The 26,741-nt window shown below is 43.3% G+C and overlaps 1 protein-coding gene across 1 annotated transcript in view; it reads right to left on the reverse strand.

Annotated features, from left to right (window-relative positions):
* Positions 1 to 303: 303 nt before the first annotated feature.
* The window catches only part of LOC311234637 (kinesin-like protein KIF11), a gene marked incomplete at both ends in the record, with an annotated part of 43,101 nt that continues 16,663 nt past the window's right edge, over positions 304 to 26,741 (reverse strand). Inside the window, 19 exons of the mRNA XM_084321884.1 lie at positions 304 to 419; positions 3,613 to 3,736; positions 6,612 to 6,722; positions 7,673 to 7,828; positions 8,123 to 8,251; positions 8,474 to 8,646; positions 9,325 to 9,445; positions 10,306 to 10,377; positions 10,580 to 10,694; positions 11,368 to 11,405; positions 11,962 to 12,049; positions 13,782 to 13,870; positions 14,877 to 14,972; positions 15,812 to 15,908; positions 20,252 to 20,397; positions 21,519 to 21,612; positions 24,837 to 24,961; positions 25,361 to 25,534; positions 25,688 to 25,766. Of these exons, the coding sequence (XP_084178010.1) occupies positions 304 to 419; positions 3,613 to 3,736; positions 6,612 to 6,722; positions 7,673 to 7,828; positions 8,123 to 8,251; positions 8,474 to 8,646; positions 9,325 to 9,445; positions 10,306 to 10,377; positions 10,580 to 10,694; positions 11,368 to 11,405; positions 11,962 to 12,049; positions 13,782 to 13,870; positions 14,877 to 14,972; positions 15,812 to 15,908; positions 20,252 to 20,397; positions 21,519 to 21,612; positions 24,837 to 24,961; positions 25,361 to 25,534; positions 25,688 to 25,766 (2,143 nt within the window). The remainder of the gene's footprint in view (positions 420 to 3,612; positions 3,737 to 6,611; positions 6,723 to 7,672; positions 7,829 to 8,122; positions 8,252 to 8,473; positions 8,647 to 9,324; positions 9,446 to 10,305; positions 10,378 to 10,579; positions 10,695 to 11,367; positions 11,406 to 11,961; positions 12,050 to 13,781; positions 13,871 to 14,876; positions 14,973 to 15,811; positions 15,909 to 20,251; positions 20,398 to 21,518; positions 21,613 to 24,836; positions 24,962 to 25,360; positions 25,535 to 25,687; positions 25,767 to 26,741) is intronic.

Consider the following 26,741-nt stretch of genomic DNA (forward strand, 5'->3'; position numbering starts at 1 on the left):
ACATTCAAAGAGCCTAAAAGTAGCCTTCTTGTGGTACAGCCGGTAGAGTCAAATCTTTACCGGTATACCAGTTCAATCGTTATACCGCCCCCACCCCTACCACAATGAAGGATCCATAAGGGCTGCACACTATGGACAAAATATATTGACCAACCTCAAGCCCTGCCCTCTTTTCCTGATCCTCAAAGCACAACTGTTGCATCCCTTGTTTGTTTGTCAGAGGAAAAGCAACAGTTGTGATTGGAGGATCAAGAAAGGAGGGCAGGGCTTGGGAAATTGTGATGATATACACACAGAGGTTGTTTACCTGCTGCAGAGCCTGAGCAGCAGCAGTGCTCTTCTCCAGCAGGGAGACCTGTTCCTGGGCTCTGCCTGGTCCATGGCTCTGGAGAACCACTGGCCGTCGCGCTCCGCCAGGCCTATGATGGAGGGGGAGTTGAGTGTTAAGGAACACGCCAACTTTTTGGAAAATTTGCCATCTACCCTGGAGTTAGACAAGCAGATACCCTTTTCTTATCTGTGCATGCATTAGGCTTAGGGAACAGCCACACCATTAGCCTAGCATCGTGATTTCATCACCTCAAAAGCCATGTTGTTTTTTGAAAAACTGGGCTTTTGAGGATGAAAAATAGTCCAGAGTATATATCTGCTTAGAAAAAACGAAAACGTCTAATTTAATTATTATTATTAAAAAAAACTCTCCACGTGGTAAATACACAGGTCACAACATGTTTACAGGAATGTTTTAGAGTTGTATTTGGAGTGTATTTCGTGACTGTTGGGAACTAGGCTACACTGGAACACCTAGTTCCAGTGAATGACGCTAAGCTAGGCTAACGGTGCAGCTGTTCCCTAAGCCTAATGCATGCACAGAGAAGAAAAGGGTATGCATCTGCTTGTCCAACTCCAGGGTAGATGGCAAAATAAGCAAATTTCCCAAAAGGTTGGCGTGTTCCTTTAAGTAGCTCTACATTCCAACAGCCATCACATAGTGTTGTGTCATGTCATTAACATGGGTCTCCCAATCAGGAGAGAACTCCACAAAGTGGGCCGTGTAGCAGGAAATAGCAGGTAACAGGGCGGCAGCTCGTAAATGTTCTCCTCTTCCACCTTAACGTTTCACTAAAGTATGTTTCTGACAATGATATGACATGACAAGATATGCAATTTCTGGATCTTAATTCATATTTTATCTGCAGTGCCTAGTTTCTACAGGAAGTTAGCCAAAAAGCAGGATCAACCTCCCATAGAGATAGTTAGTGATTATCAGGAAGTGGACTCAGTTGAAACCATATACATAAATAAACTTGGTTGTACTCATCTAGCAGGCGGTCATTTCAAATTGAGTTGTATTTTGTGCTGCAATTCCCAAATACCGGTAGTAGTTTATTTTAATGTATTGTTAACATTATAATAATTTTAATAATTTTGGACCTGCTCAGAGGTCATCAATCGGCACGCATGCGATGCATGCATGCAATTAGTCTCTGCGATTAACCCATCCCATCGTCCTTCCCCCCATGGGCAGCCGGGAGCAGACAGGCGTCAACGTGAGCCGCGCCAGGGGACCAATCTAAGTGCTCCTGTCCGTCTTCGTCAAGGACGCCACAGCATTAGCTATCTTGTTGTTGTGCATGTTTTTCCATTGGGTTTATCTTATCGGGGGGGAAACCCTTGCGAGCACGGGGAGAACATGCAAACTCCACACAGAAAGGCTTGGGAGATACCCCACCTGGGTACCTGGCATCATGGAAACCTGGTCCCCAAGCGGGAATCGAACCCTGGACCTTCTTGCTGTGAGGCGACAGTGTTTGACCACTACACCACTGTGCCGCTTTCATGGTGCAAAAAAACTAATAAAAATTACATACATTTGTAAATGGTAAATGGCTGCATTTATATAGCGGTTTTATCCAAAGCGCTTTACAATTTGTTCCTCACATTTTTACCCGTTCACACACAGACAGCAGAGGCGACCATGCAAGGTGACAATCTGCTCATCGGGAGCAATTTAGGGGTTAACAGTCTTGCTCAAGGACACTTCTGACACGCTGCCCGGGAATCTAACCGGGAACCTCCAGATTACAAGCCATCCCCCATCCTCTTACCCATGGCCTGTGAGAAGCTACTGATTCTTCTCCCCCATGATCTGTGAGAAGCTACTGATTCTTCTCCCCCATCCTCTTACCCATGGCCTGTGAGAAGCTGCAGAGCCTGCTGTGGTGCTTGGCGCAGCGCTCTATGGCATTGAATTCCGCTTCCATGCGCTGGGTTAAGTTCATCTGGGCCCGACTGTTGTGTTGCTCCACCTAAGATTCAAAATCTGAAGTTTAAATCACTTTCTCATTGTTCCATTCTTACAAGAGTCCATGATCCGTAGCTAACAGTGTATTTATTTTCATATCCCGGACTCGAGCCCCCAATGTATACCTTTTCCTGTATTAATCTGAACCGTAGTAGAGTACAGGGGAGCGTTCTCCTAACACTCCAGGGCCGAAGTGCCGGTCATGTAACGTGCTTGTTATAACTAGCCGGACTTCGGTGTAATTCCCTCTGTAAGGTGGTGACAGTCGACCAGAAAACCGTTCTCTCAAGGACTGAGCATTAATTTCCGTTTGCAGCTCTCTATTCTTAATGTTATTGACTAACGTTACGCACTAATTAAGTGCTGCCTCTCTACCGTCCCCGCTACACTCAGGACTACATTAACGTTTCCCTACTCTCACTTCGTTAACGTTAGTTAAAACGTTATCATAGCTATTATCTGTAATGGCAACTGGATAACGTTAGCTTTGTTTGCAAACATTAGTTAACGTTCGCTATCTATAACGTTAGCTAGTTTTCCCCCCCATGAACAATGACACAAATTGTGATATTGTTATTGACTAACGTTACACGCAAATTAAGTGCTACCTCTCTACCGTTCCCGCTACACTCAGACTACATCAACGTTTCCCTAATCCCTACTCTCACTTCGTTAACATTATCATAGCCATTATGATATGTAATATCAACTGGATAACGTTAGCTTTGTTTGCAAACATTAGTTAACGTTCGCTATCTATAACGTTAGCTAATTGGCTAGTTTCCCCCAATGACACAAGTTGTGATATTTAACTAACTACGTATGTGCATTCAAATTCACTAACGTTAAAATAGTGTTATAATAACGTTAAATGTTCGCTCAAATAACGTTAGTTTTAAGTTGGAGAAGGGATGTGTGACTCAATTCGCTGCTTGCGTAGACCTACAGTATATCCCACAACGCATCACTCTTAAAGGAGCAGGCAACACCCTAATCTACTTTTATCACATTTCAGAATGTTGAGGGACACATGGATAGATTATCAAACATGTTTAAAATAGTTTCGGGACTCCTACGACATTTAGAATCTCTAAAACTCATGTCTTAATAATAAAAAATATATATACAGAGGTATATATATAATAAAAAATATATATACAGAGGTATATATAAAATAAATAAAAATAAAAGTACGGTACCACCGGATCCCGCAGTGATTAGCCACACACTCAACCGCGGTGAGAAAATGTCATACCGCGACTGCCCTATTAGTCGTTTTTCTAAGTGAATGATGTGAGATTCCCCACCTGTAAGGGAGCTGTGGAGGTAGGAGCAGTTGCCAATGCTCTTCCCCAGCATCTGCTGTGTCTCCTCAGCGCTCTGCTGGAGCGTGGAGGCCAGAGAAGAGGTGGTGGAGGAGAGGAGGTCCGACTGTGCCGAGAGCTAGGACTCCACACTACTGCAACCACTTGAAGGAGGAGGATTAAAAACGCATACCATTCTAAAAACATTCCAAATACGTTCTGTATTCTACTGTGAAGTGTCAGAGGGGTAGGGCAGCCCGTTCTCCTACGCAGAGAGTTGGACGACGTTCCACTGTTTTTTTTTTTTTATCCACTTTCTCCCATTTTTTTCTATATTTTCTCCCATCCCAATTTCGTATCATCCAATTCAACCCTCCCCTGTCACGAACGCTGTTTCTTGCCTCCCACAAGCCGGCTGCAATGTGGACTAAGTCATACATAGCACAAGTCCCCTCCGGTACTTGAGGTAACAGCAGTCGCATCTTTTCACCTGCGCAGCTCGATCTCAGTGGCGAGGAGTAACGCGTGGGAGGCTCACGCTGCCCCCGATACTTCCTGATTCTACTGCGCAGGCGCACCAACCGACCTGTAGGAGTCGCTGTCCACAACGCCCGATCCCCACCCATCAGTTTCCCACCCCCTAATACGGCCAATGTGTATTAGTATGGACGGCCAGCTAAACTGAAAGCAATGTGGAGCGCTGGGCTCGAACAGGCAAGCCCAGCGTCTCAGTCATTCGTGGCGAGCGCCTTGCCCACTATGCCACGTAGCCGCCCGACGACGTTCCACTGTTAACATCTCTGCCCAAAGAGGAAGAACTCTGCTTAACTCAGACGAGCTTCATTTTTGGTTATTTGTGAAACTCTTGTTGTAATGGTCATTTATTATATGTTACATAATTAGTACAGCTTATTAGACACGTTTCATAGCTCTGTTATAAAATACATATTTCTCTGTACAAAGCTTTAACTAGTCAAGACACTAATAATAATTTAGGACCTGCTCCGAGGTCATCAATTGGCACACATGCGATGCATGCATGCAATTCGTATCTGCGATTAACCCATCCCGTCATCCTTCCCCCCCAAGGGCAGCCGGGAGCAGACAGGCGTCAACGTGAGCCGCGCCAGGGGACCAATCCAAGTGCTCCTGTCCGTCTTCGTCAAGGACGCCACAGCGTTAGCAATCTTGTTGTTGTGCATGTTTTTCCATTGGGTTTATCTTATCGGGGGGGAAACCCTTGCGAGCACGGGGAGAACATGCAAACTCCACACAGAAAGGCCTGGGAGATACCCCACCTGGGTAACTGGCATCATGGAAACCTGGTCCCCAAGCGGGAATCGAACCCTGGACCTTCTTGCTGTGAGGCGACAGTGTTAACCACTACACCACCGTGCCGCATAGGCGACAGTCTGACGTATTCTTAAAATGGCCAAGTCCCAGGACAGTTTGACTTAGATATGATGACATGACCAAGTAAATCACATCTTCTTTTTTCTTGTCGTCTTCATATCAGTCTTGTGTGAGACACGACAAACCCCCTAAACCCATCTTTGTTTTCATTATTTTCTCATGTTTGTTCATTTGTCATTCCCAGCTGGTACTTAATTGTAAGTCTGACCAGAGCTCTCTCACTTTCTGGTCAGACGCTTGTGTGTACACTTGTCTCCGATTGTAAACTGTGGCCACAGAAAACGGAAATAAACGTATGTTCTATTTTTATATACAATTTGACTCATCTGAATTTCTACAGTTCACCGTCTCGACCCATTTAAAATATTCCACAACACTGTATACACCCAATTCAAAAGTATTTAAAAGGTTCTCTTTCAAGCAGAGCCACCAGATGGAAACCACACCAAATTATAAGAAAACCAAAAGGAAACTATCCGACACATTGGAAAGAATCAACCCAAGTCCAGAGCAAATTGGAATGCTATTTGGCCCTAAACAGAGAGTACACAGTGGCAGCATACCTGAGCACTGTGACTGATCCAAAACCAAGGAGATCCTTGACTAAGTACTAAGGGTGTGACGGTACACAAAAACCACAGTTCGGTACGGGTTTTCGGTACAGTGGGTTAAAGTTTGGCTTTCCATGTTCTACTCAGGGGTGATGTAGTGTGCAGTTACTGTTAAGTAGGGCTGTTAACAAATATTATATATTCAAATAAATAAGACTTGCGTTTATAAAAAAAATTTTAAAAGGAAAAATAATTATATTAGATTGTGAACAAAAACAGCCCTCTGTGGGCGTGGGCCTGAATGCGCTGCATGACTGATAGACACGACACTTTCAACTCATTGAGCTGAAGAACATGTAGTAACAAATGGACGACAACAACCGCGACCATCTGTCATGAAGACAGTGATTGCACTCCACAATCTAAAGCCCCGGTTGGAAATACTTTGTGTAACTTCGAACTTTTTTGGCTAACGCTATTTTGAGAGTTCTAGTGTCAAGAATGTAAGTAGCCTACTTTTCAGTTTTTAGCACTTGGATCATCCCTCAGGGTAGGTCTTCTAGCTCTGGCTTGCCGTTTGCGTTCACCATACTATGAGACTATGCTAAATGACAGGTAATCGCTCAGTGGTGTGCATGGGCTGAATTAACAACATCCGACCCTTTGCACTAGTTATATTTTGGGGGTGAACTTGGGAGTTTTGAATTCAGTTCCCACGCAAAAAAAAGTTTGGTACACAGCGGGTACTGAACGGAAGATCCTGTACCAAAACAGTTTGGTACGAATACGTGTACCGTTACACCCCTACTAGGTACAGACTCAGCGAGCACAGCCTTGCCACCGAGAAAGGTCGCCATAGGCAGACCTGGCTCCCAAGAGAAGACAGACTGTGTGCACCCACTGCACACAAGACGAGGTGGAAACCGAGTTACACTTCCTAACAACCTGCCCACTATACCAAGACATCAGAGAAGAGAATAAGAGAAAAGAGAGAATGCTCTCTACTCACGTAGAGATATTCTGCTTCATGCTCTCTACAGGTTTTTTCATGGCTTCATAAACTGACTGCAGACCAGCGTAGCCAGTGTCGTTGTCCACAGATAGCAGGCCGAACTGACTCTGGAGCACCTTGAGGACATCATTCATGCCCTGGAGGGACAGGAAAACCACACCACAAATAACAAGGGTTTATTATACATTCGTATGGATGAGACACACTGTGCATACTGCTGCAGCCAAAAATACCTCAAACTAAAAAAGGTACAGCATATCGACAGTGCAGCCACACATTCAATTGAAACTGCAAGATTCAGGTAAGGGACTACTCAAACCAACCTTAAGTGTGAAAACAAATGTTTTCCTGTTCAGTCTCAAACAAAAGGAGCACTTAATGATAGTCTGATCTGTTCCTCTTCCCACCTGGTGTTTCTCCTGTGCTCGTCTGACCTGTTCCTCTTCCCACCTGGTGTTTCTCCTGTGCTCGTCTGATCTGTTCCTCTTACCACCTGGTGTTTCTCCTGTGCTCGTCTGATCTGTTCCTCTTCCCACCTGGTGTTTCTCCTGTGCTCGTCTGATCTGTTCCTTACCACCTGGTGTTTCTCCTGTGCTAGTCTGATCTGTTCCTTACCACCTGGTGTTTCTCCTGTGCTAGTCTGATCTGTTCCTCTTCCCACCTGGTGTTTCTCCTGTGCTCGTCTGATCTGTTCCTCTTCCCACCTGGTGTTTCTCCTGTGCTCGTCTGATCTGTTCCTCTTCCCACCTGGTGTTTCTCCTGTGCTCGTCTGATCTGTTCCTCTTCCCACCTGGTGTTTCTCCTGTGCTCGTCTGACCTGTTCCTCTTCCCACCTGGTGTTCCTCCTGTGCTCGTCTGATCTGTTCCTCTTCCCACCTGGTGTTTCTCCTGTGCTAGTCTGACCTGTTCCTCTTCCCACCTGGTGTTCCTCCTGTGCTCGTCTGATCTGTTCCTCTTCCCACCTGGTGTTTCTCCTGTGCTAGTCTGACCTGTTCCTCTTCCCACCTGGTGTTCCTCCTGTGCTCGTCTGATCTGTTCCTTACCACCTGGTGTTTCTCCTGTGCTCGTCTGATCTGCAGGTTCTTACCATCTGGTTTTTCAACTGCGCTAATCTGATCTGCTCCTGCAGATGGTCTTGATCCGCCTGCAGTGAGCTGAAGCCCGCAGAGGTGGTCTCCCTCAGGACAGCCAGGTCCCGAGCCAAACTGTAAAATAACCCACTCGTCCCCTTCATTTCCTCCATCTGAGAAGAGAAGAGATGCGGTAAAACCGGAATAATAAGTTATCTGCACTGGATTTCACAAGTGAACGCGACAAAGTTGACTGAGTAAAGTTGAGGCAACCGAATCCAATACCGTTGCTCCTTTCGAAAAGGTGACTTGTAGCCAGCAACTATCAAACAGGTAGCCTTCCACCAAAAAATGGCATTGAAGATACGGTTTGTGTCTCTAGTTTGATTGACTGAGGTCTTGATACAAGAACTGATATTTCCACAACCAGTGCAAGTCAAAAAAGGTTACGGCCAACTATACTTCACCTTGTTCGCCAGTGCCCGCGTGGTCTCCACCATGGCCTTCAAAGAGTCATTCAGCACCACTTTAGCAGAACACAGACCTGGAAGAACCCGAGCCAACAGAACATCTTCCATAGTTCTGTTGTGCTCCTCCTGCAAATAGAAGGATAAAGGAAAAAAAATAGTTAAGGAAATTCAAATCCCAAGTGTTTGTCCAAGGAAAGCAACAGTAACTTGTGATTAGAGGTTCATGAAAGGGGCGGGATTTGAGATCGACGGGATTTGAGATCGACTTGTCATATTGACTGACAACCGGTTTTACTTCTGCACTATGTAAATGTGTGCGATTCCAATTGGTCATCCGGTCCTCCTCACCAGTAGCTGCAGCTGGCCGGCCTTGTTGTTGAGGCAGAGCGCCCCCTGCTGCTGGAGCTCCGCCTGGCGCTGAGCCAGGCCCTCCACCACCAGCTGTTCGACTCCACTCCGCGACGACTCCACTGTCGTCAGAGCCTCGTTCAAGGCCGATCTGTGCCCAGCCAGCAAACCATCTACATAGAATAGATAAAGATCAGTCAAGTTTAAGAATATGAAACAGAAAAAGTATAAATGTATACCTCACCAAAATCAAAGAAATATTGCCAAGATTAGCCAAGCAGAAATACACAAGCCCAATACACAAGCCTAAAGTTAATCTATCGAATTGTGATGAAATAAAATCGTGACCCAAGAATAAAAATCAAAATAGTGAAATAAACAAACATTCCCACCCGAGAATCCAGCTACACTTTACTTGATAAACACAGAATGCTATTCCAGAGGATTTGATCACTTCCAAATACACAGGTCTACAGGAGGTGGATAAGGATGCATAAAGGATGGAATTTAGGTCCACCTTTTCAAAACTACCATTCACACAACTAGCCTCCTGCTAAGCTACCGATTCTTCTCCCCCATCCCCTTACCCATGGCCTGTGAGAAGCTACCGATTCTTCTCCCCCATCCTCTTACCCATGGCCTGTGAGAAGCTACCGATTCTTCTCCCCCATCCTCTTACCCATGGCCTGTGAGAAGCTACTGATTCTTCTCCCCCATCCTCTTACCCATGGCCTGTGAGAAGCTACTGATTCTTCTCCCCCATCCTCTTACCCATGGCCTGTGAGAAGCTACTGATTCTTCTCCCCCATGATCTGTGAGAAGCTACTGATTCTTCTCCCCCATCCTCTTACCCATGGCCTGTGAGAAGCTGCAGAGCCTGCTGTGGTGCTTGGCGCAGCGCTCTATGGCATTGAATTCCGCTTCCATGCGCTGGGTTAAGTTCATCTGGGCCCGACTGTTGTGTTGCTCCACCTAAGATTCAAAATCTGAAGTTTAAATCACTTTCTCATTGTTCCATTCTTACAAGAGTCCATGATCCGTAGCTAACAGTGTATTGCACTACCACTTGCACTATACCGATATGCCCTACTCTGTTTACTTGTTTTATTGCACAATGTCGTTCTATTGGATTCTATTATATATTACTATTGTATTATGCACATCGTTGCGGGCAAGACCACCCGCATTTCATTGTATACTTGTATGCTGTGACAAATAAAACTCTTGACTTGATCATGGTTTATTATAACCTTAACATATAACAAGACCATCATACTGAACAAGAGGACGGTCAGGTGGCGTAGCGGAGATTGTGCTCGTCACCAATGCAAGAGGCTGCGGTCTCGACTCTCGGAGAGTCAGCATTGCCTTGGCTTGGGCTGATCGCTATACTAACTCGTTTGGCTGAGTTAGGGGGAGGGAAGCCGTGGGTGGGTCCTGGGCGTTGTGGACAGCGACCCCTACAGTTCGGTCGGGGCGCCTGTACAGCGAGTATAGGATCTGGAGAGAGGTAGTGTGACCTTCCACACGTTACACTCTCCCAGTGAGAATCTGCGCTGCCAGGCTGGCTGCCGGCTGGCTGCACATGCGTCGGAGGAAAGCATGCGACAGTCTCCGGCCTCTCGGACCAACAGTAGGGGGGGTGCGCAACAACCAGGAAGGGGGTTGGGAATTGGCATAACGACTAACAGTGGGATGGGAGAAAAATCGGAAAAAAGGAGGGGGAAAAAGATAATTAAAAAAAATCATACTGAACAAGAGTATAATTAAAAAGAAATTAAAAACAAAACTCAAAGAAAAAAGAAATGAAGAAGAAAGAGACAAGTCATCACCTTAGTCTTCCTGTCCAGCTTTGCATGGAGATCAGATAAGTCACTGGTGCTGGCGTTGACCGTACTGAGCAACTTGTAAAGGGAAAACAGAGAAGACGAAGAACAGAAGATTAAAAAATGTGTCTCAGAAAACAATTACTATTGCAGTAGACAAGACCAGACGAGACAAAACACCATTAATACCAGCATTTTCTTAACAAGACATGTACCATGATTTTACCAATAATATATACATTTTCTTAAAGGATGTGGCGCTATTGTGTTCCCTCTCCACCTTGTCGGCTGTGGTGAGGAGTTTCCCCTGTGTGGTCATCAACTCAGAGCTGATGAACTCCTCCTGGGTGAGCTTCACCTTCGTCTCCTGGAGATCTTGGTCAGTCTTTTCTAGCCTAAATGAAAGAACAGCCAATTTATTCACCCACTTTAAACTTCGCCTTACAGCCTTAATTGGAAAGTGTTTTACACACACAAGCAATAAGCAACAAGAGACCATGGTTTACAGTGATTTTAGAACCAAGGGGCGTTTTTAGGCATGGCCTTATTGCTTTTATTAAACGACTACTACATAAAATAAACACAACAACAAAAAATGCAACAATGTATTAATAGCAAATAATCATTCTTCCACCAAGCAATGCAGTTCATCAGCTAGAAAGCTAATGTTATGCTAGCATTCAACCAAAATCATTAACATGACAATAAACACGAATGGACTAGCTCAGTGTTCTTGCTACTAGAATCTGCTGCAGACAAACTGTACGGCTGGATAGCTACCTAAGCTATTTGTTAAACATACTGTTAGATCATGTTCAGTTTGCAAACCTTATGCAACGCTAGCAACTGTAATGCCTGCTAGCATAACATTAGCATTCAGACACCATGGCAGGATATTATGTCAGCGCATTCATTTAGAACAGTGATCAGCCAGTTGTCATAGGCGTGTGCGTTTATACAACTGCTTCAAACATGGCTCAGCCAATCACAATCAAGGACCGGGAACTATCAGTTTTATAATTATATATTAACCTCAGTTGCTTCATATCCAAGTTCACAATGCATTACTCCAGTTTGGCTTTACTGTCTCCAAACAGCTCCATCACCTAGAGGAGAAATACAGCAATAGGAATAGGGAGATGAGGCCAAGAGAGACAGACATGCATAACCAATCAGATCTATGGAAAACTGGTCTGGTTTAATGTTACTGTCCACAAACAGTTCTGTCACATAGTGAGAAAGAGACTGAAAAAGAGGCAGGTCATCAGTGGGCCTGCATTGACCACATTCACAACAAGGCGGCCATTTTGCTCCAATGTTATGTTCAGGTTGGGTTCAGGTGGGAACAGGGAGGAAAGGAACCCAACCTGACAAAACGGCTGCTGTGTGAATATGGTCAATGGCATCTGCAGACAAAAAAAATAAATCTGCAGTTTTGGATATAATTCTAAAACGACAAATAACCGGTGAGTAGAATTAGCCATTAGTAGTATTCTAAACATTTCTCAAAAAGTGCCTAGTTTTGGTAGTTACTTTTGGTAGTCATCTTCTTTTATAAACCATTCAACAACTCCGATACTAGGCTAGTAGTGTTTGATGAGGGAAGTAAGACAGTGCGATGAGTGTTTCAAATCTGCTGAGGCTACAACACTGTTAACATACTGTCTTGAGTTCCTCTTCCAGGACAGCGAGTCTCTCCGTGTACTCCTTTATCTGCTCCTCCCGAGAGGTGAGCTGACCGCTCATATTACTACAGGGAGACACGGAAAAACAGGCAGCAGAGATCCGTTATCCTGGAGTATCATTCAGAACAGAAATAAGGAAATACTAAGTATACAGACCTAATTCAGATTCCTTTATCGTCGTGTCATTCAGTACCATACAGCAAAAAAAGTGAAATTCCCCTCGTTGTGGTTCCTCGACCATAGCAGCATCAAATATAATATAAATAAACTAAAATCAAAATAGCAGCAAGATGACTATACAGTTCTAAAAAAAGTGTGCAGTGCAGATAACAGGATGTAGATATTATACTATATGAAATATAAATAACAAAATGGCTATGTACAGTTCCAACAAGAAAAGTGTATGTTATGCGATGTGCAATAATTAGCAGTGGGTAAAGATGCAATGTGCAATATAGTTTATCAGCAGCAACAGGGGCAGATAATGGGGCAGAGAATGGGGGAGGGGCAGAGAAGAGGAGGGGGGGGCTGTCAATGGGCTCTGTTGATGAGTCTGATGGCTTGGGGGGGGGGGAAACTGTTCAGCCGGGTGGTTCTGGCTGTGTGGCTGCGGTAGCGCTTTCCAGACGGCATCAGCTGGAACAGTCCATGGTTTGGGTGATTAAAGTCCTTGATAATTTCCCGGGCTTTTTAATGAACCGGTTCTCGTAAATATCCTGGATGGAGGGAAGCTCACATCCACAGATCTTTTGGGCTGTCCTCACTACTCTGCTCAGCGCTCTGAGGTTGAGGTCGGTGCAGCTCCCCCTCCAGGCAGTGCAGCACCCAGTCAGGACGTTCTCTATTGTTCCATCGGTTTTGTCTGTAGGCGTATTGGCGTTTGTCCAGGCTGAGCGGTAGGTTGCTGTCGAGCAGTGTCTTTATGTGCTTCTCAAAGCATCTGCTCAGTATGGGAATTGAAAATGGGGGACCCTGATGTAAACAAGACGAAAGTCTTTCTCTGGTCTGCATCCCCCTAACAATTGTGTGTATTGAGCTGTACTGTATTGTACCCATTCTGCAATCTGTTAATAAAGTTTTCAATCAAAGCAACTGGGCACCAGTCATTGAGGCTTGTTACCTTGCTCATTGGTACTGGCACAATGTGGGCTCATTTGAAGCAGGAGGGGACTACACTCAAGGAGGGGGACCGGTTGAATATATCCGTGAACAACCCAGCCAGCTCCGCCATACATGCTCTGATCACCCAGCCTGGGATGCGATCTGGCCCGGCTGCTTTCCTGATGTTGATGCACTTAAACTCTGCATCCACGTCAGCCTCAGCGATGACCAGGGCACTGCTCATGTCGGCAGGGGGTGGGGGCTCTTACCGGGAGATTGGTGTCGTTTTTAACCTCAAAAACTGGTGTAAAAGCTGTTCAGCCCGTCCGGTAGAGGCAGCGATGTTAGCCGTGCCGCTGGGTCTCCCTTTCAGGTCAGTTATTGTGCGTAGTTAGTCCCTTCCATACACTTGGAGTCATTGCTGCTCAATTGTTCTTCAATCTTGACTCTGTATTCCTTTTTAGCTGCTGTGATCACACTGCATAGGTTGTACCTCGTTGTCTTCTTCCAAACAGCTAACAAATTACTTTCTTCTCTTCACCATAATACAATTAAGAACCATACATGAACAAACACAACTTGTGTTCTTAACAACTAAATGTTTGAAAACATTGTTCATCTGAAAACCCAAAAAGGGAATATGGTTCTTCATCTGCGGCACTCAATTAGTAGCGATGAGCGATTCGGGTGACCTACTCGTAGTTCTCGACGGACAGGTAAACGCCGCTCTTTTCCCGCATGGCAGCCAGGTCCCTCTTCAGACGCTCAATCTCCTCCGTGTATTCCTAGGGACCAAAGTTCAACATGTAACAGAAGCAGGGGACAAGTGGGCTTGTGGTTAGATGTGGAAGTTACCACTCTTACAGACTGTACAGAGCAGTACACCATGTCACTGATATTCCAAAAAGGGAGATTAAAACTGATAACATCTGAACAATGGGATGAAAAACACCCAAATAATTTACACAGGAATTTCAACATTTCCCCCATAATTAAAAAGGTATCCAATAGTTTGACGTCCAATTGGCGCTATAGCGCATACTAGAAAGATGTCCTCCTAGAAGATCATGCTCTTCCATCACACACACGAAGACGCGCACGCCACGAGCACAGGGGTGATGTAGAAAACAAAAAGCGTGCAGTGGAGGTGTGTAAAACAAACAACCTTCCCGTCAACCAATCAAAAAGGAGGCCGGACTCTTTACAACTTTGCCAAAAGTGAAAGTGAAACTAACACAGATGTGATATAGTGTTCGCTTGGCTCCAGCGTCATGTCAGTCATTGTTTTGGAAGAGAGAGAGAGAGAGAATCATCTTCACAATCTCCCGTCTCCACACTACTATGCAACCACGTTTTTGAAGACGGGGTCTGTACTGTACTGTGGACATGAGTTTCAGTCAAGTGTTGCCACTAATGATGCTACTACTAGTGTTGCTACTAACATTATGCATGGATAGATTTGTATCGTCGTGTTGAGAGATAATTAGAATGTGAAATGGGCAGATCGGCAGAACACTTTAACCCTTTCACTACCAAATGGATACACCTTTCACTGCGACAATACAGACGGTTAACCCCTTCACTGCCGCCACACGACAAAGGGTTAACCCTTTCACTGCCACACGACAAAGGGTTATCACCATCACACTACAGAAGGTTAACCTTCTGTAGTGTGGTAGAGAAAGGGTCAAGTAAAAGCTATGCAATTAACCGTTATGCCTATCCCCATTTCAGTGTGTGGCATCAGAACCATGTGGAGAAAAACCCGGTATGCATTGTTGTTGTACGCACCTTGATGAGGTGAGTCTTGGTGAGTTTCTGGTTGACCTCTGGCTTGTTCATGATGTTCTTGGCTCTGTATGCATATTCCAACGTGCTCAGAGTTTCCTGCAGATGGACAGAAGTGACAACTTTTCCCCCCATTTTCTTCTTAAAAAAAAATATATATATATATATATATATATATATACTACAATAAATTAATAAAATAACTGCGCAAGGCACTTTTTTGAATAGCAGAGACTGTTCAATGTTCTTTCAATGGAATTCTGTTGCTAAGGAACAGTTTGGACCCAAGTGTATTTCCTGTCAAGTTATTGCATTAGCAAACATTGAAACATGGGTCAGTTTAGAATGTTTATGTCAAGATGAAACCTGTACAGCCTGAGCACAGACACACCTACTGTACAGCCTGAGCACAGACACACCTACTGTACAGCCTGAGCACAGACACACCTACTGTACAGCCTGAGCACAGACACGCCTACTGTACAGCCTGAGCACAGACACACCTACTGTACAGCCTGAGACACACCTACTGTACAGCCTGAGCACAGACACGCCTACTGTACAGCCTGAGCACAGACACATCTACTGTACAGCCTGAGCACAGACACGCCTACTGTACAGCCTGAGCACAGACACATCTACTGTACAGCCTGAGCACAGACACATCTACTGTACAGCCTGAGCACAGACACATCTACTGTACAGCCTGAGCACAGACACATCTACTGTACAGCCTGAGCACAGACACGCCTACTGTACAGCCTGAGCACAGACACGCCTACTGTACAGCCTGAGCACAGACACACCTACTGTACAGCCTGAGCACAGACACACCTACTGTACAGCCCGAGCACAGACAAACCACAAAGACAAAACTTACTTTAAACCATTTCCACATGTCCAAATATGAAAATGAACAAAAAGAATGAAACGCGCACCTCCAGGTTGGCCGAAGAAGGAGACACTGTGGCGATGATGGAGGTCTTGGTTCGCCCTCCAAGCGAGTCCTGCAGGATGCGAGTGAGTTTGGACTCCCTGCAAATATAGAGTCGTGTTTTATCATGTCCTCCTGCTATTCTCATTTCGGAAAGCAGTACTGCAAGGTCCTTTCATTTGGCCATCGCCAATATCTTGGAGGCCCAATATATTCAACAGTAAGTCACACAATGGGAGATGGGGGGGGTACGGCACATGCTCAGACTGCTCTGGTGGAGTGTTGGGACAGAATCAATGGAAATGCACACATTTAAACGGTGCTGTGCTTTCCCTTTACCCTCCATATTGTCCGGACCAGTCTTAATTGCATGTGCATTTCAGTTTGTGGGGTAGCGCTATGGAATGGACTACAAGTGGACACGAAACAGAGCAATAACATTGGACAGTTAAAAAATGGATACAAATAAACACGGATGGATGAATTTAATTACAGAACTGAGGAACTATAGATAGTTGCTCTCAGGAAATGTTCTTATGTCTTGAAAACAAAAAGGTGGTCGTTTTTTTTTAACCTCTTTAACACATCCTGCGCCAAAAACGTTGTACAACGTGATTCAAGTTCATGCCAATTCTGCCATTCCACGGCGTACAACGTTATTGAGATCATATTTCATTTTTTCGCCATGTTATTCATAATTCCCTCACGGAGCCTGGTCTGATGCAGTGGGAGCCTGCACAACTCTGCAACGCTTCAATACTGCCACCTGGTGGATGATCGGCGAGTTACAACCGGAAATGGATCTCACGTGATCTCGGTGCGTCTGGGAAATGCGTCCGGCACTCACATAATGTTGCGGGACTACAGACACACACTGGCGTGCATGGATCGCTGCCATAACTCAATAATCTACATGATTTGGGCGTTTATTATTATTATACAAACCGGAAATGGATCGAGTCGATCGCCATCAAATAAGTGGGATCTTTTTCATCCAGTCTCATCGGCGAACGGTAAGAGGACGCTGACGTCATTTAAGGCGATTGTACATTTGTTTACAAACCAACTGATCAATAAATCAACCCATACTACATAAAGCATTTACCGACGATCACGGACTTATAAACGACCCCCCCCACCCCCCGATTTTTTTATATAGCGTGTATCACGAATAAACTGCAATCGATAATCTATATTATGCGTTTAGGCCTATAACTAGCGTTCTAGGAATTACTGCAGAAAACGATAAAAACATTTATATTCTAGATGGTATTTTCGTATGAATCTATGAGTGAAAAAGTACAACGTTCCTACATCCTGAACGATAGATTATCGATGTTGAATGGGCCATAGTAATGTCAATTTAGCAATACAATTTAAAAAGTTATAGCCCTGCAAAGAAGGTAAACATCTCCATAGGCTTAGACTGGTGGCAGTGATCATACATGGATGGATAGAAGCGTGGCAGGGAATGTGTTAACACATCCAGCGTCAAAAACGCTGTCCAGCGTTATTGCCCGCCATGCGTTGACCGCCAACATTGCTGTACAACGTTTTTTAGGTCAATATTTCATTTTTTAACCATAGCATTCATAATTAATCCACCCAACCCCCGGTGCCCTAGTGGGACCCTAGATGGGACTGCAACGCCTCAATACCGCCGCCTGGTGGATGGTCGGGCGAGTTACACACTCAAAAACCGGAAAGTGTCATCGGTGCGTCGAGGAAATTCCTCCGGCAGTCACATCTCGCTACGGGACTACAGACAAACACTATAGTGCATATGGATCGCTGCCATAACGCAATAATCGATATGATTTCGGCGTTTATTGCGCCATACAAACCGGAAATGGATCTAGGTGATCGGCGTCGAATAATTGGGATCTTTCTCCGCCAGTCTCATCGGCGCACGGTAAGAGGGCAGTAACGTTATTTTCAACCCGATTGTTTCCTTGTTTGCAAACAGTCTGATCAATATATCAACCCATAGTAAATAAAGCCGTTACGGACGATCAAGGAATTATAAACGACCCCCCCCCCCTTTCCTCCATGCATGATGAAGCATAATGTATACCGATCATATACATTTGAATTTTTTAATATAGCGTGTATGGGAAAGAAACGCCAATCGATAAATCTATATTATGCTTCAGGGCCTATAACTACTGTTTTTGGAATTACAGCAGAAAAGATTAAAAACATACTTATATTCTCGAAGGTATTAACACAACAATGTATGAATGAACAAATATAACGTTCCCACATCCTGAACGATAGATAATCGATGTTGAATGGGCCATAGTAATGTCAATATAGCAATACAATTAAAAAAAGTTATAGCCCTGCAAAGAAGGTAAACATCTCCATAGGCTTTCAACGGTGGCAGAGAGTGGTATAAGATGGGCACAACCCCCGGCGCCCAATGTGTTAAGCTCTGAGCCCTATTTTCTGAAAATCCGCCTAAAATACATACCTAAGTAAATGGAATATTGCTCCACTTCTACAAGGTCCATTTGCATGTTCTTGGTATCTAGGAACATCTATGGACCTCAGTGAATGTATTCCCGGCGTCAGAAATATTGTGTCTATTACTAGGCTTGCTTAAATTGTGATGAAACAAGGAGAATATGAATTATGATTTTTCTTTGCATTTTTGACAGTGAATAACATGCTAAAAATGACCAGACATGAAAAAGTGCCACTGAGCTTGTTCAGTACCTTCTTGAGATCATGTGTACAAAAATTATCAAACAGAAGGTTTTGTAGATACAGTACTGAATTCTCCCATCCGGACCAATGCAATTTGAAATATTATAGAATATAGAATAGCAGGCCTATAAATAACTTTATTATAGCCAATTCGCACATTTATGGATTGGGCCAAATCTTCTTTCAAATGGCCAAGTTCAATTTGGATTTAGTATCACCAGGCGTGCATGAAGAACAGATAATGAAATCTACTGTATTGGGCTGACCTTCAAAAAGAAAATTGGCATTCGAAGCTTCTGGGCTGAGATTCTATTTTAATCCGAAGCTTTGAGATAAAAAAAAATAAATATAATTTTTTTTATGTTGTGGGACTTGTACAGCACTTGGTCAACTTTGTTGTTTTTAAATGTGCTCTATAAATAAAGTGGATTGGATTAATTAAATTAATAATTAGTCTGGAGCTGCGCTGCCTGGGTGGCTGCTCTCTGTTACACAGCCAACAACATTACATTACATAATTATGTTGCAACCTTTGTCTATAAAGCAAACAATTATATAAATATTTATATGTAGAGACAAAGGCAGAATTCGACTAAATTTTTTATGGGTCGGGACACTATAAAAAATACTATAGATAATGGTCAGTGCTGTAAAGTTTAAACCTTTTTAAATCTTAGACAAACTAAACACTTTGCTTTCATGAAATATTGTAAGCAGTCATTTGAGGCTTTATAAAAGCAGCACAATGAAAAGAGAGGCAGAGTTGATTTTGCAGGTAAAAAAATATATATATATTCTTTTTTAAAGATGGCGGGTTTCTGTTTTTGTGCAGGACGCTCCAACGTGTGACGCTTCTCTGTTTCACGTCACTTTTTTGGTACCACTTCTAGGGTGCTTGGAACCTCGAGAAAGCAGGTACTAAAAAAGTACCCGGTACCAGGTACCAAACGCAAATTTCGTCAATGGAAAACCGGAAAGGCCGAGTAGAGTCGAGTCGAGTAGGTACTATGCAGTGGAAAAGCGGTAAAACTAACTGCGCTCCAATATATGCCAATAACGTTCAGTTGTGGTATATAATCCCAAGTAATAAGAAAAATAAAAAATAATAATCAGGAAGTAATTTGCTCGCAGAAAGCTAGAAGCCTTTGCGAAGTGTCGTTTTAAAAAATGCCAACGCTCATTGAAAGCTCTGGATAATCAAAATGACTACATTCACAGACGGCCGGTAATTCAAAATGGCCGATTTCCACGACAACAATTTTTTTTAAACTATAATCTCACTAATAACACTTTAACCTATTGGTAAACAAACGTATTGATGAAAATATACATTATAACTGCTGTTGTGACATGGTTATTATGATGTTTATTCTTGAAGACGTTTGAAAAAGAAATACGATAATTATGTCACTCATGTCAGACAGTCTGGAGAGCTTGATTTGACGTGATGTCATTTGCGGTCCGGCACCGGACCGCACGTGCGTAAGAGGTTAAACCTTTTTTCTTTAAATGTTATGACATTGTAAGAAAGGGGCAGGCCTAGATAAGCTGTGTGTCCTTCTGCCCCTTCTCAAACTCATCAGTTTGTTTTTCTATGGATGAAGACAAATTCATTTATTTATGTCTACATTTTGTCTTTACTGTGATTTGTTGTGTTCCAAATAAATAAAGACCAATCAATAAAAAAACTCCTTGGAGACTAACTTCCCTTCACGTGGAGCCGGGCCTAATGTACCTGTAGGGGACATGGCATCTCTTCCCCACTAGGGCAGTGATCACTCTGCCCAATGTCAGCAGAGACTGGTTGATGTTCCCGGCCTCACAAGCTCGCTTATCTACAGCACCCGAGCGACCGATGTTCTCACTGCTTGCAAGATCCACCTAGAGAGAGAGAGAGGGGACGACGACGGCGACGATGAGGCAGGGTTATAGTCCCATAGAGCAGCGTTTCCCAAGCTCTGGGTCGCGGACCCGTTTTTATTGAGTCGCCAATAAAAAGTAAAAAAAAAATTATACAATTTTTGTTTATAAATAAAAAAGCTGTAGATGTGTTGATTCAGTTTGGCACCACATACCTGAAAAACAAATACAGAAACAGACAAATGCTCAGCATGACCTCAGAATAGCACTTTCAAAAACCATGCCCAGAATAGATCTGCTGGTTGAAAACTTCAACCAGCCACATACCTCTCATTAGATTTCATTGTGCCATAGATGAAATATTACACCCCATCTATCATGATTTCAGGTCAGTAGAATTTTTAAATAAGTCAGTACAAATTAATCAGAATGTTGCTCAATGTTGGGGTTTAAGGTTGAGGGACTGAGGGAGGGGGTAATAAATAGAGTTGAAAAAGGGATGAGAAATAGGAGATTAGAACATGTTTGTTCATTTATAAGTGTTACAAAATTGTATGTTATGAGGTGGTGAGCAACTTCAACATTACACTCCTGATTATTGCTGTGATGTACTTTTATAATTAAATAAATACATTTCCTATACATTTTAAATTCATGGTTTGTTGTGTTCTTTATCAGTAGTTTATAAATGTATGTTATGGCAATTCATGATGTATTTTTGTACGTTTGGGTCCCGGGGAAACACCAAATTTCTCTTTTGGGTCTCGAGCAATACATGAACAACACCATCTAGGCTAGTTCCCTCTCCACTGTAACTATGGGTAGAACATGGCATTATTGGCTGGGGTTAGGATTCCCATTGGATGCCCCACATAAGAAATCTACTGATGCACTTACAGCACTGAAAGGGTCAAAGAAACTGCCTTTAAATTACAAATCATGACATGAAATGCACAAATGACCTTCTGAACAGTTGAGCTAAGACAGGCCGATGGAATAAACTAAAGGTTGTGTTTGATAGTCAAGGTCTGTTGACCTCTGTTGCACTTACGATGTCTTTGTCTTTATAGTACAATTTTTCACTATACCAGCTTAAAGACGAGAAAAATGTCATGAAAGGACCCATTCATTATTCATTCAACATATGAGTTGAGTTTGCCGATCTTCACAAGCTCCTCTCCTTCCAGGGTGATCTCCTTCATGTGAATGGTCACCGAGAACACGGAGTGGGAACGACTAGGGAAAGAAAGAAAAGGACAAGAAAAGGTGAGAAGAATAGAATAAGACTAAGGCCATGTCCAGACGAAACCGATTTCGGTCGTATCAAAGTATTTTATCGTATGCACCTTTCATCCACACGGAACTGCGTTCCGACAGCCTGAAGACGCTATTTTCTGAAACCGGCTTCCAGAGTGCACAATTCTGAAGATGCTCCCCTTGTGTCGCCGTCTTTACAAGCGATACAAGTCTTTTCCTGAACCGTTGACACGATAGCCCACCTCTCTCTTAACCCGCGTGTGCAAACTCCCACATCACAACAACAATGGCATCATACAGAGTAGTTGCGTTCGTGTTACAGAAGCTATTGAGCTTGATCAGGCTTTTACAGATTGACATCTCCCTTAATCCCTTAATCCGCAAGCCCAGCGAACAAAAAATAAACATGATACATATATGTCTTATATATCCCATTCACAGCTGTTACGCTACTCCTGAACGATATAACGACACTACCCGCGTCCGTACAACTGAAAAGGGTTGTCCTAGCGGGCGTCACAGCAGCGAAGAAGCTAATAGCAATGAGATGGAAGAAGCCTGAGAAGCTTTCAATGATTAACTGGTCCCTTACTCTATTGGATGTGATTTATCTTGAGATATCCACGGCCCGGGTGATCGGGGTGTGGCAGGCTGGAATTGACCTGTGGTTCGCAGCAGCTGAGAAGGTAAAGACCGCCGTGTGCGGCTGAGCGGGGTTGGGGCGCTTGATCGGGGGGGTCCGGCGGTCTCTGGGGAGGGGGAGGAGGAAATGTCTTGTCTGTCTTGGTTTCTGTCTTGTCCTTCTTAACTTTGACTGGGGGGATTTTAGGGGGGGTAGGTATTTAGCTATTCTGCGCTATATGTCAATTCACATGCCATCTCCCCAAGGGACTAATATTGGCAGACTGATTGACCTGTTAACCAACTTGGAGGAAGAATTTCTTTCTTCTTACACTTTACCTTCTGCGAGTTTGGCAGTCTTGAACATGTGTAAGGGACCTAGGCTATCTACAATAAATCTGCGGCAACACTCTCATAAACAATCTTTTAAGTCACTCCACTTGTAAAGGTGGGGAAAGGTTGGCATGTTTGAAGACATTTTTGTTATTGAAATTGCCATCTGTATTTGATAGGTTGGACGCTGTTCTTTTTCTTTTGTCTTTATAATTTATTATTCTGTATTATTATTGTTTGTTATTCTCCTGTGAAGTTATGTTTTTTGTTACTGTGGTTATTGTGTTGTCCTGTTTCGTGTAATTAATAATAAAAAATTTGAAAAAAAAAAAACATATATGTCTTATATGTCCAGATATGTCCTGGCTAGAAGTGTTTATTAAACGCCGGGAGGCTAGTGTGATGCAATACACGATACTAGCTAGAGATTAGCGTCACATAGCTGGCCTTTTTCTGAAAACCCAAGTAGTAGCCAAGCACATATTGTTCCATAGCATACGCCTTCAGTTGATCATGACAAATCCTCTTATCTTGACGATTAAAAAGCCTCCATAATTTTGTAAATAGTATTCCCATGGCCAGGGGCGTAGCTGGGGGGGGGTAGCTTAGGATGATTCCAAGGGCCCAGCACTGAGGGGGGGCCCCAATTTTTTTTTTTTTTTTTTTTTTTTTACTAGACATCACTCAGGTGTATTATTGATGCTCTCATTGATACTATGTTTGTTTCTGAAGTGTGTGTGTCAAGTCAAGTCAAGTCAAGAGTTTTAATTGTCACGGCATACAGGTATACAATGAAATGCGGGTGGTCTTGCCCGCAACGATGTGCAATACAGTGGTACAACATATAATAGAATCAAAAAATTGAAAACAACATTGTGCAGTAACAGGTAACAGGTAACATGGAGTGACATCTCGGTATCTGTACATAGTTATTTACAGAGCATATGGGACATGCTAGTTAGCTTTTGTAGTGCAATACACTGTTCCTGTTATTCTAATTCTAATTTAAAGTGTCCTTTCCTTTGGCCATAAGTGTGCGTGTGTGCGACATGAGTGTGTGCCCGCTCATGTTAAAGTGTTAAGTGGCTGCTCGTGTGTGAGCGTGCGTGTGTGTGTGTGTGTGTGTGTGTGTGTGTGTGTGTGTGTGTGTGTGTGTGTGTGTGTGTGTGTGTGTGTGTGTGTGTGTGTGTGTGTGTGTGTGTGTGTGAGATATATAGAGAGAGAGGGGGGGCTTTGGTAGACTATTGCATTGGTCCATTCATTGAAGATGAACGCAATGAGTCATCCTTTACTAGGCTCACCCACCAACAGTGCAGGTGCTGAACTGCTGATCCGAATGTATAGGTAAAAACCATATTATGCGTTTTTCGCTCGCGTTCACTGGGGGCCTACAAATACATTATTTCATGGGGCCCAGAATCTGGAGCTACACCCCTGCCCATGGCTGGCGTTGAGCTGTAGCCAGCCAGCTAGCGTTGATGCTATTCAATGCTATCAACATTAGCTAAATAGCTAACCAACTAAATACAATAGACGGTGGTATCCTGAGGTAACGTTAAATACAGACGTTTGCTAGTCGAAATGACTGGACACAGGGACAAGTTAAACATCAATCAATGACTTTAATACAACACAGGTAGTTCGAGCCACTGTCTCCCTCTCTCCACTCCTTTGGAAACTAACGTTACATTAGCTCAAAAACACAGAACCGGACGACACAACAACGAACAACGATAACACTTCCGGTCGGGGGGTTTCAAAATAAAAGAGCAACGTCTAAAACAGGAAAGACATTTATTTTGTTTATTTCTCGAGACGGTTTAGTTTTTACGGAAACTTTTTTTTCTCTCTTTTTTTTTTATGAAAACAAAATGAAAACGAAAAAGATCAAAATCGTTTTAGTCTGGACAAGGCCTAAAGCTTCACATCTAAAAGGTTTTTATATGAATACGTCCATCATACAAACTATTCTAACTCTCCAAGAGACCACAGAGTCAGATATAAAGGTAAAGTGAAGATACTAGTATCATATAAAACTAGACCTAAGGACTTGTCGGGAAGGGGGGTAAAGGGGGTTAAGTTCTGCCCAAAATCAATGGCCACCGATTTCTCCTTTAACTTTTTGTTGCCATTGAAGCAATAACTAAAATGCTGTTTACTGTGGAATTGTATGCAACATTTTATTTAGATACATTGGAAACTACTGGGGCTTTGTGTATTACATTTCCAATCAAATTAGGCCGAAGTACCTGGAGTAGGCGTTGATCAGCGTGGCGGCGGTCTTCCTCTTGGCGGTGCCTCTCTCCAGGATCCGATACACCTCGTCCTTGTTGTGGACTGTGAACTCCTCCAGACCCTTTATCACCACACCCTTCTGATAAGAACAGACAGCCATTAGGTTGCTATGGATACCATGACATCGCCACACCCTTCCTGACAGGCACAAGCAGTCATTAGGTTGAAGTGGATAACATGACATTCTGAATTTTAGTTGGTCATTTTGTTTCAGACATTTATATATATCTCGGCAAATATCTACTACCCTCGCAAATACTACTACCTATGCAAATATTTGGATAACATGGACTCTCATTTATTACACAATACGACATAGTATCAAGTTTATACAAGTAGTATTTGTTAAATACTTTTATAAGTGATGTTTGATTTATCACAAAAGTCCTAATTTCAACACCTAAGGAAAAAATAACACCCAATGTCTCCACTTCAATTGTTCAGCAGATTAATACAGTACATCTCGTCTGACATCTACCTTGTCATCAAAGATCTGCAATTTCGCCATCTCAGAGTCGGGTTTGAGCAGATCAAACAGCTCCTCATTATAGATCTCGAGCATAGACACTTTAACAGAGAACTCTTTTCTGTTGGACGTCAGCTTCTCAAAGATCTGGTGCAGTGTCCTGGGGATGACGCCGGCGAGCGGGTCCTGGGGAACGAGCAGCAAATATCAGAGCCAGTGTGACCAGGACAATGCCCAAAACCGGCGTCGCCAATGGTGAAAAGGCAAGAAAATGTGTCTAATAGAAATGAAAGGCAGATTGGTGCCCATCCTTTCAGGAGTGTGTCGAAACAAACATACCTCCTCCCATGTGAATTCCCCATCTGGAGATCTTTCTCCTTCCATGGTAAAGGTCTTCCCGGTTCCAGTCTGCCCATACCTAAAGAATACAGAACATGAATTAGGATTTTTATTTATATATATAGACACCACATACAATTAGGGTATGTTACATTATCATACATGGGGCAACAGTGGCCCAGGAGGTAGAGTGATTGTCTGGTAATCAGAAGGTTCACGGTTTGTTCCCGGCTTCTCCCTGCAGCGTGTCGAAGTGTCCTTGAGCAGGTTGGCATCTTACATGGTTGCCCCCACCGTCGGTGGGTGAATGTGAGGCATAAGTTGTAAAGCACTTTGGATAAAAGCGCTATAAAAATGCAGTCCGTTTACAATTAACAAAGACTTTGATTTGCAGATGGCCAGAACATCAGAATATATGTGTTTTTGGTCCAATGTTTACAAACAACAACAAACTGTTTACAGTCCCAAACCATAACAAATACAATTAAAAACTTTGCATTGAAAGCTCAAACAACTAGAAAATGTAAATGTTGTCCTCATTCCAGTTATTCGTTTTTTTGGTGGTGGGGCTAGTCATTTGCTCTATGTATATATATATATTGTCTAAGAGACAATATCAAAGAGAAGCCGCCTATTCTCAGTCCTTGCCCCACAATGGTGGAATGAACTACCCATCCCAGTTAGGACAGCCGAATCCCGTCCAATCTTTCGCCGTCGACTAAAGACTCACTTCTTCAACCATTATCTGAAATGATTAAAAAAAAAAAAAAAAAAAACACTAACCTTACTGTCATGCACTTGTCCTAATAAACTAACGTACACTGTAACACGCAACACTTGATGAACATTGTTACTTACTCAGCTGATAGAGTTGTACCCTTCTTGCCGTCTTGTCGTACAGAACTTGTAAGTCGCTTTGGATAAAAGAGTCAGCTAAATGACTAAATGTAAATGTATATATATATATTCTACCCATTCTACAATCTCTTAAAAGTTTCAATCAATCAAATTTGATTGATTGAAAATTGTATTAACAGATTGCAGAATGGGTACA

The sequence above is a fragment of the Notolepis coatsorum genome (genome assembly GCF_963971535.1).
Source record: "Notolepis coatsorum genome assembly, chromosome: 9".
In the NCBI taxonomy this organism is placed as follows: Eukaryota; Metazoa; Chordata; class Actinopteri; order Aulopiformes; family Paralepididae; genus Notolepis; species Notolepis coatsorum.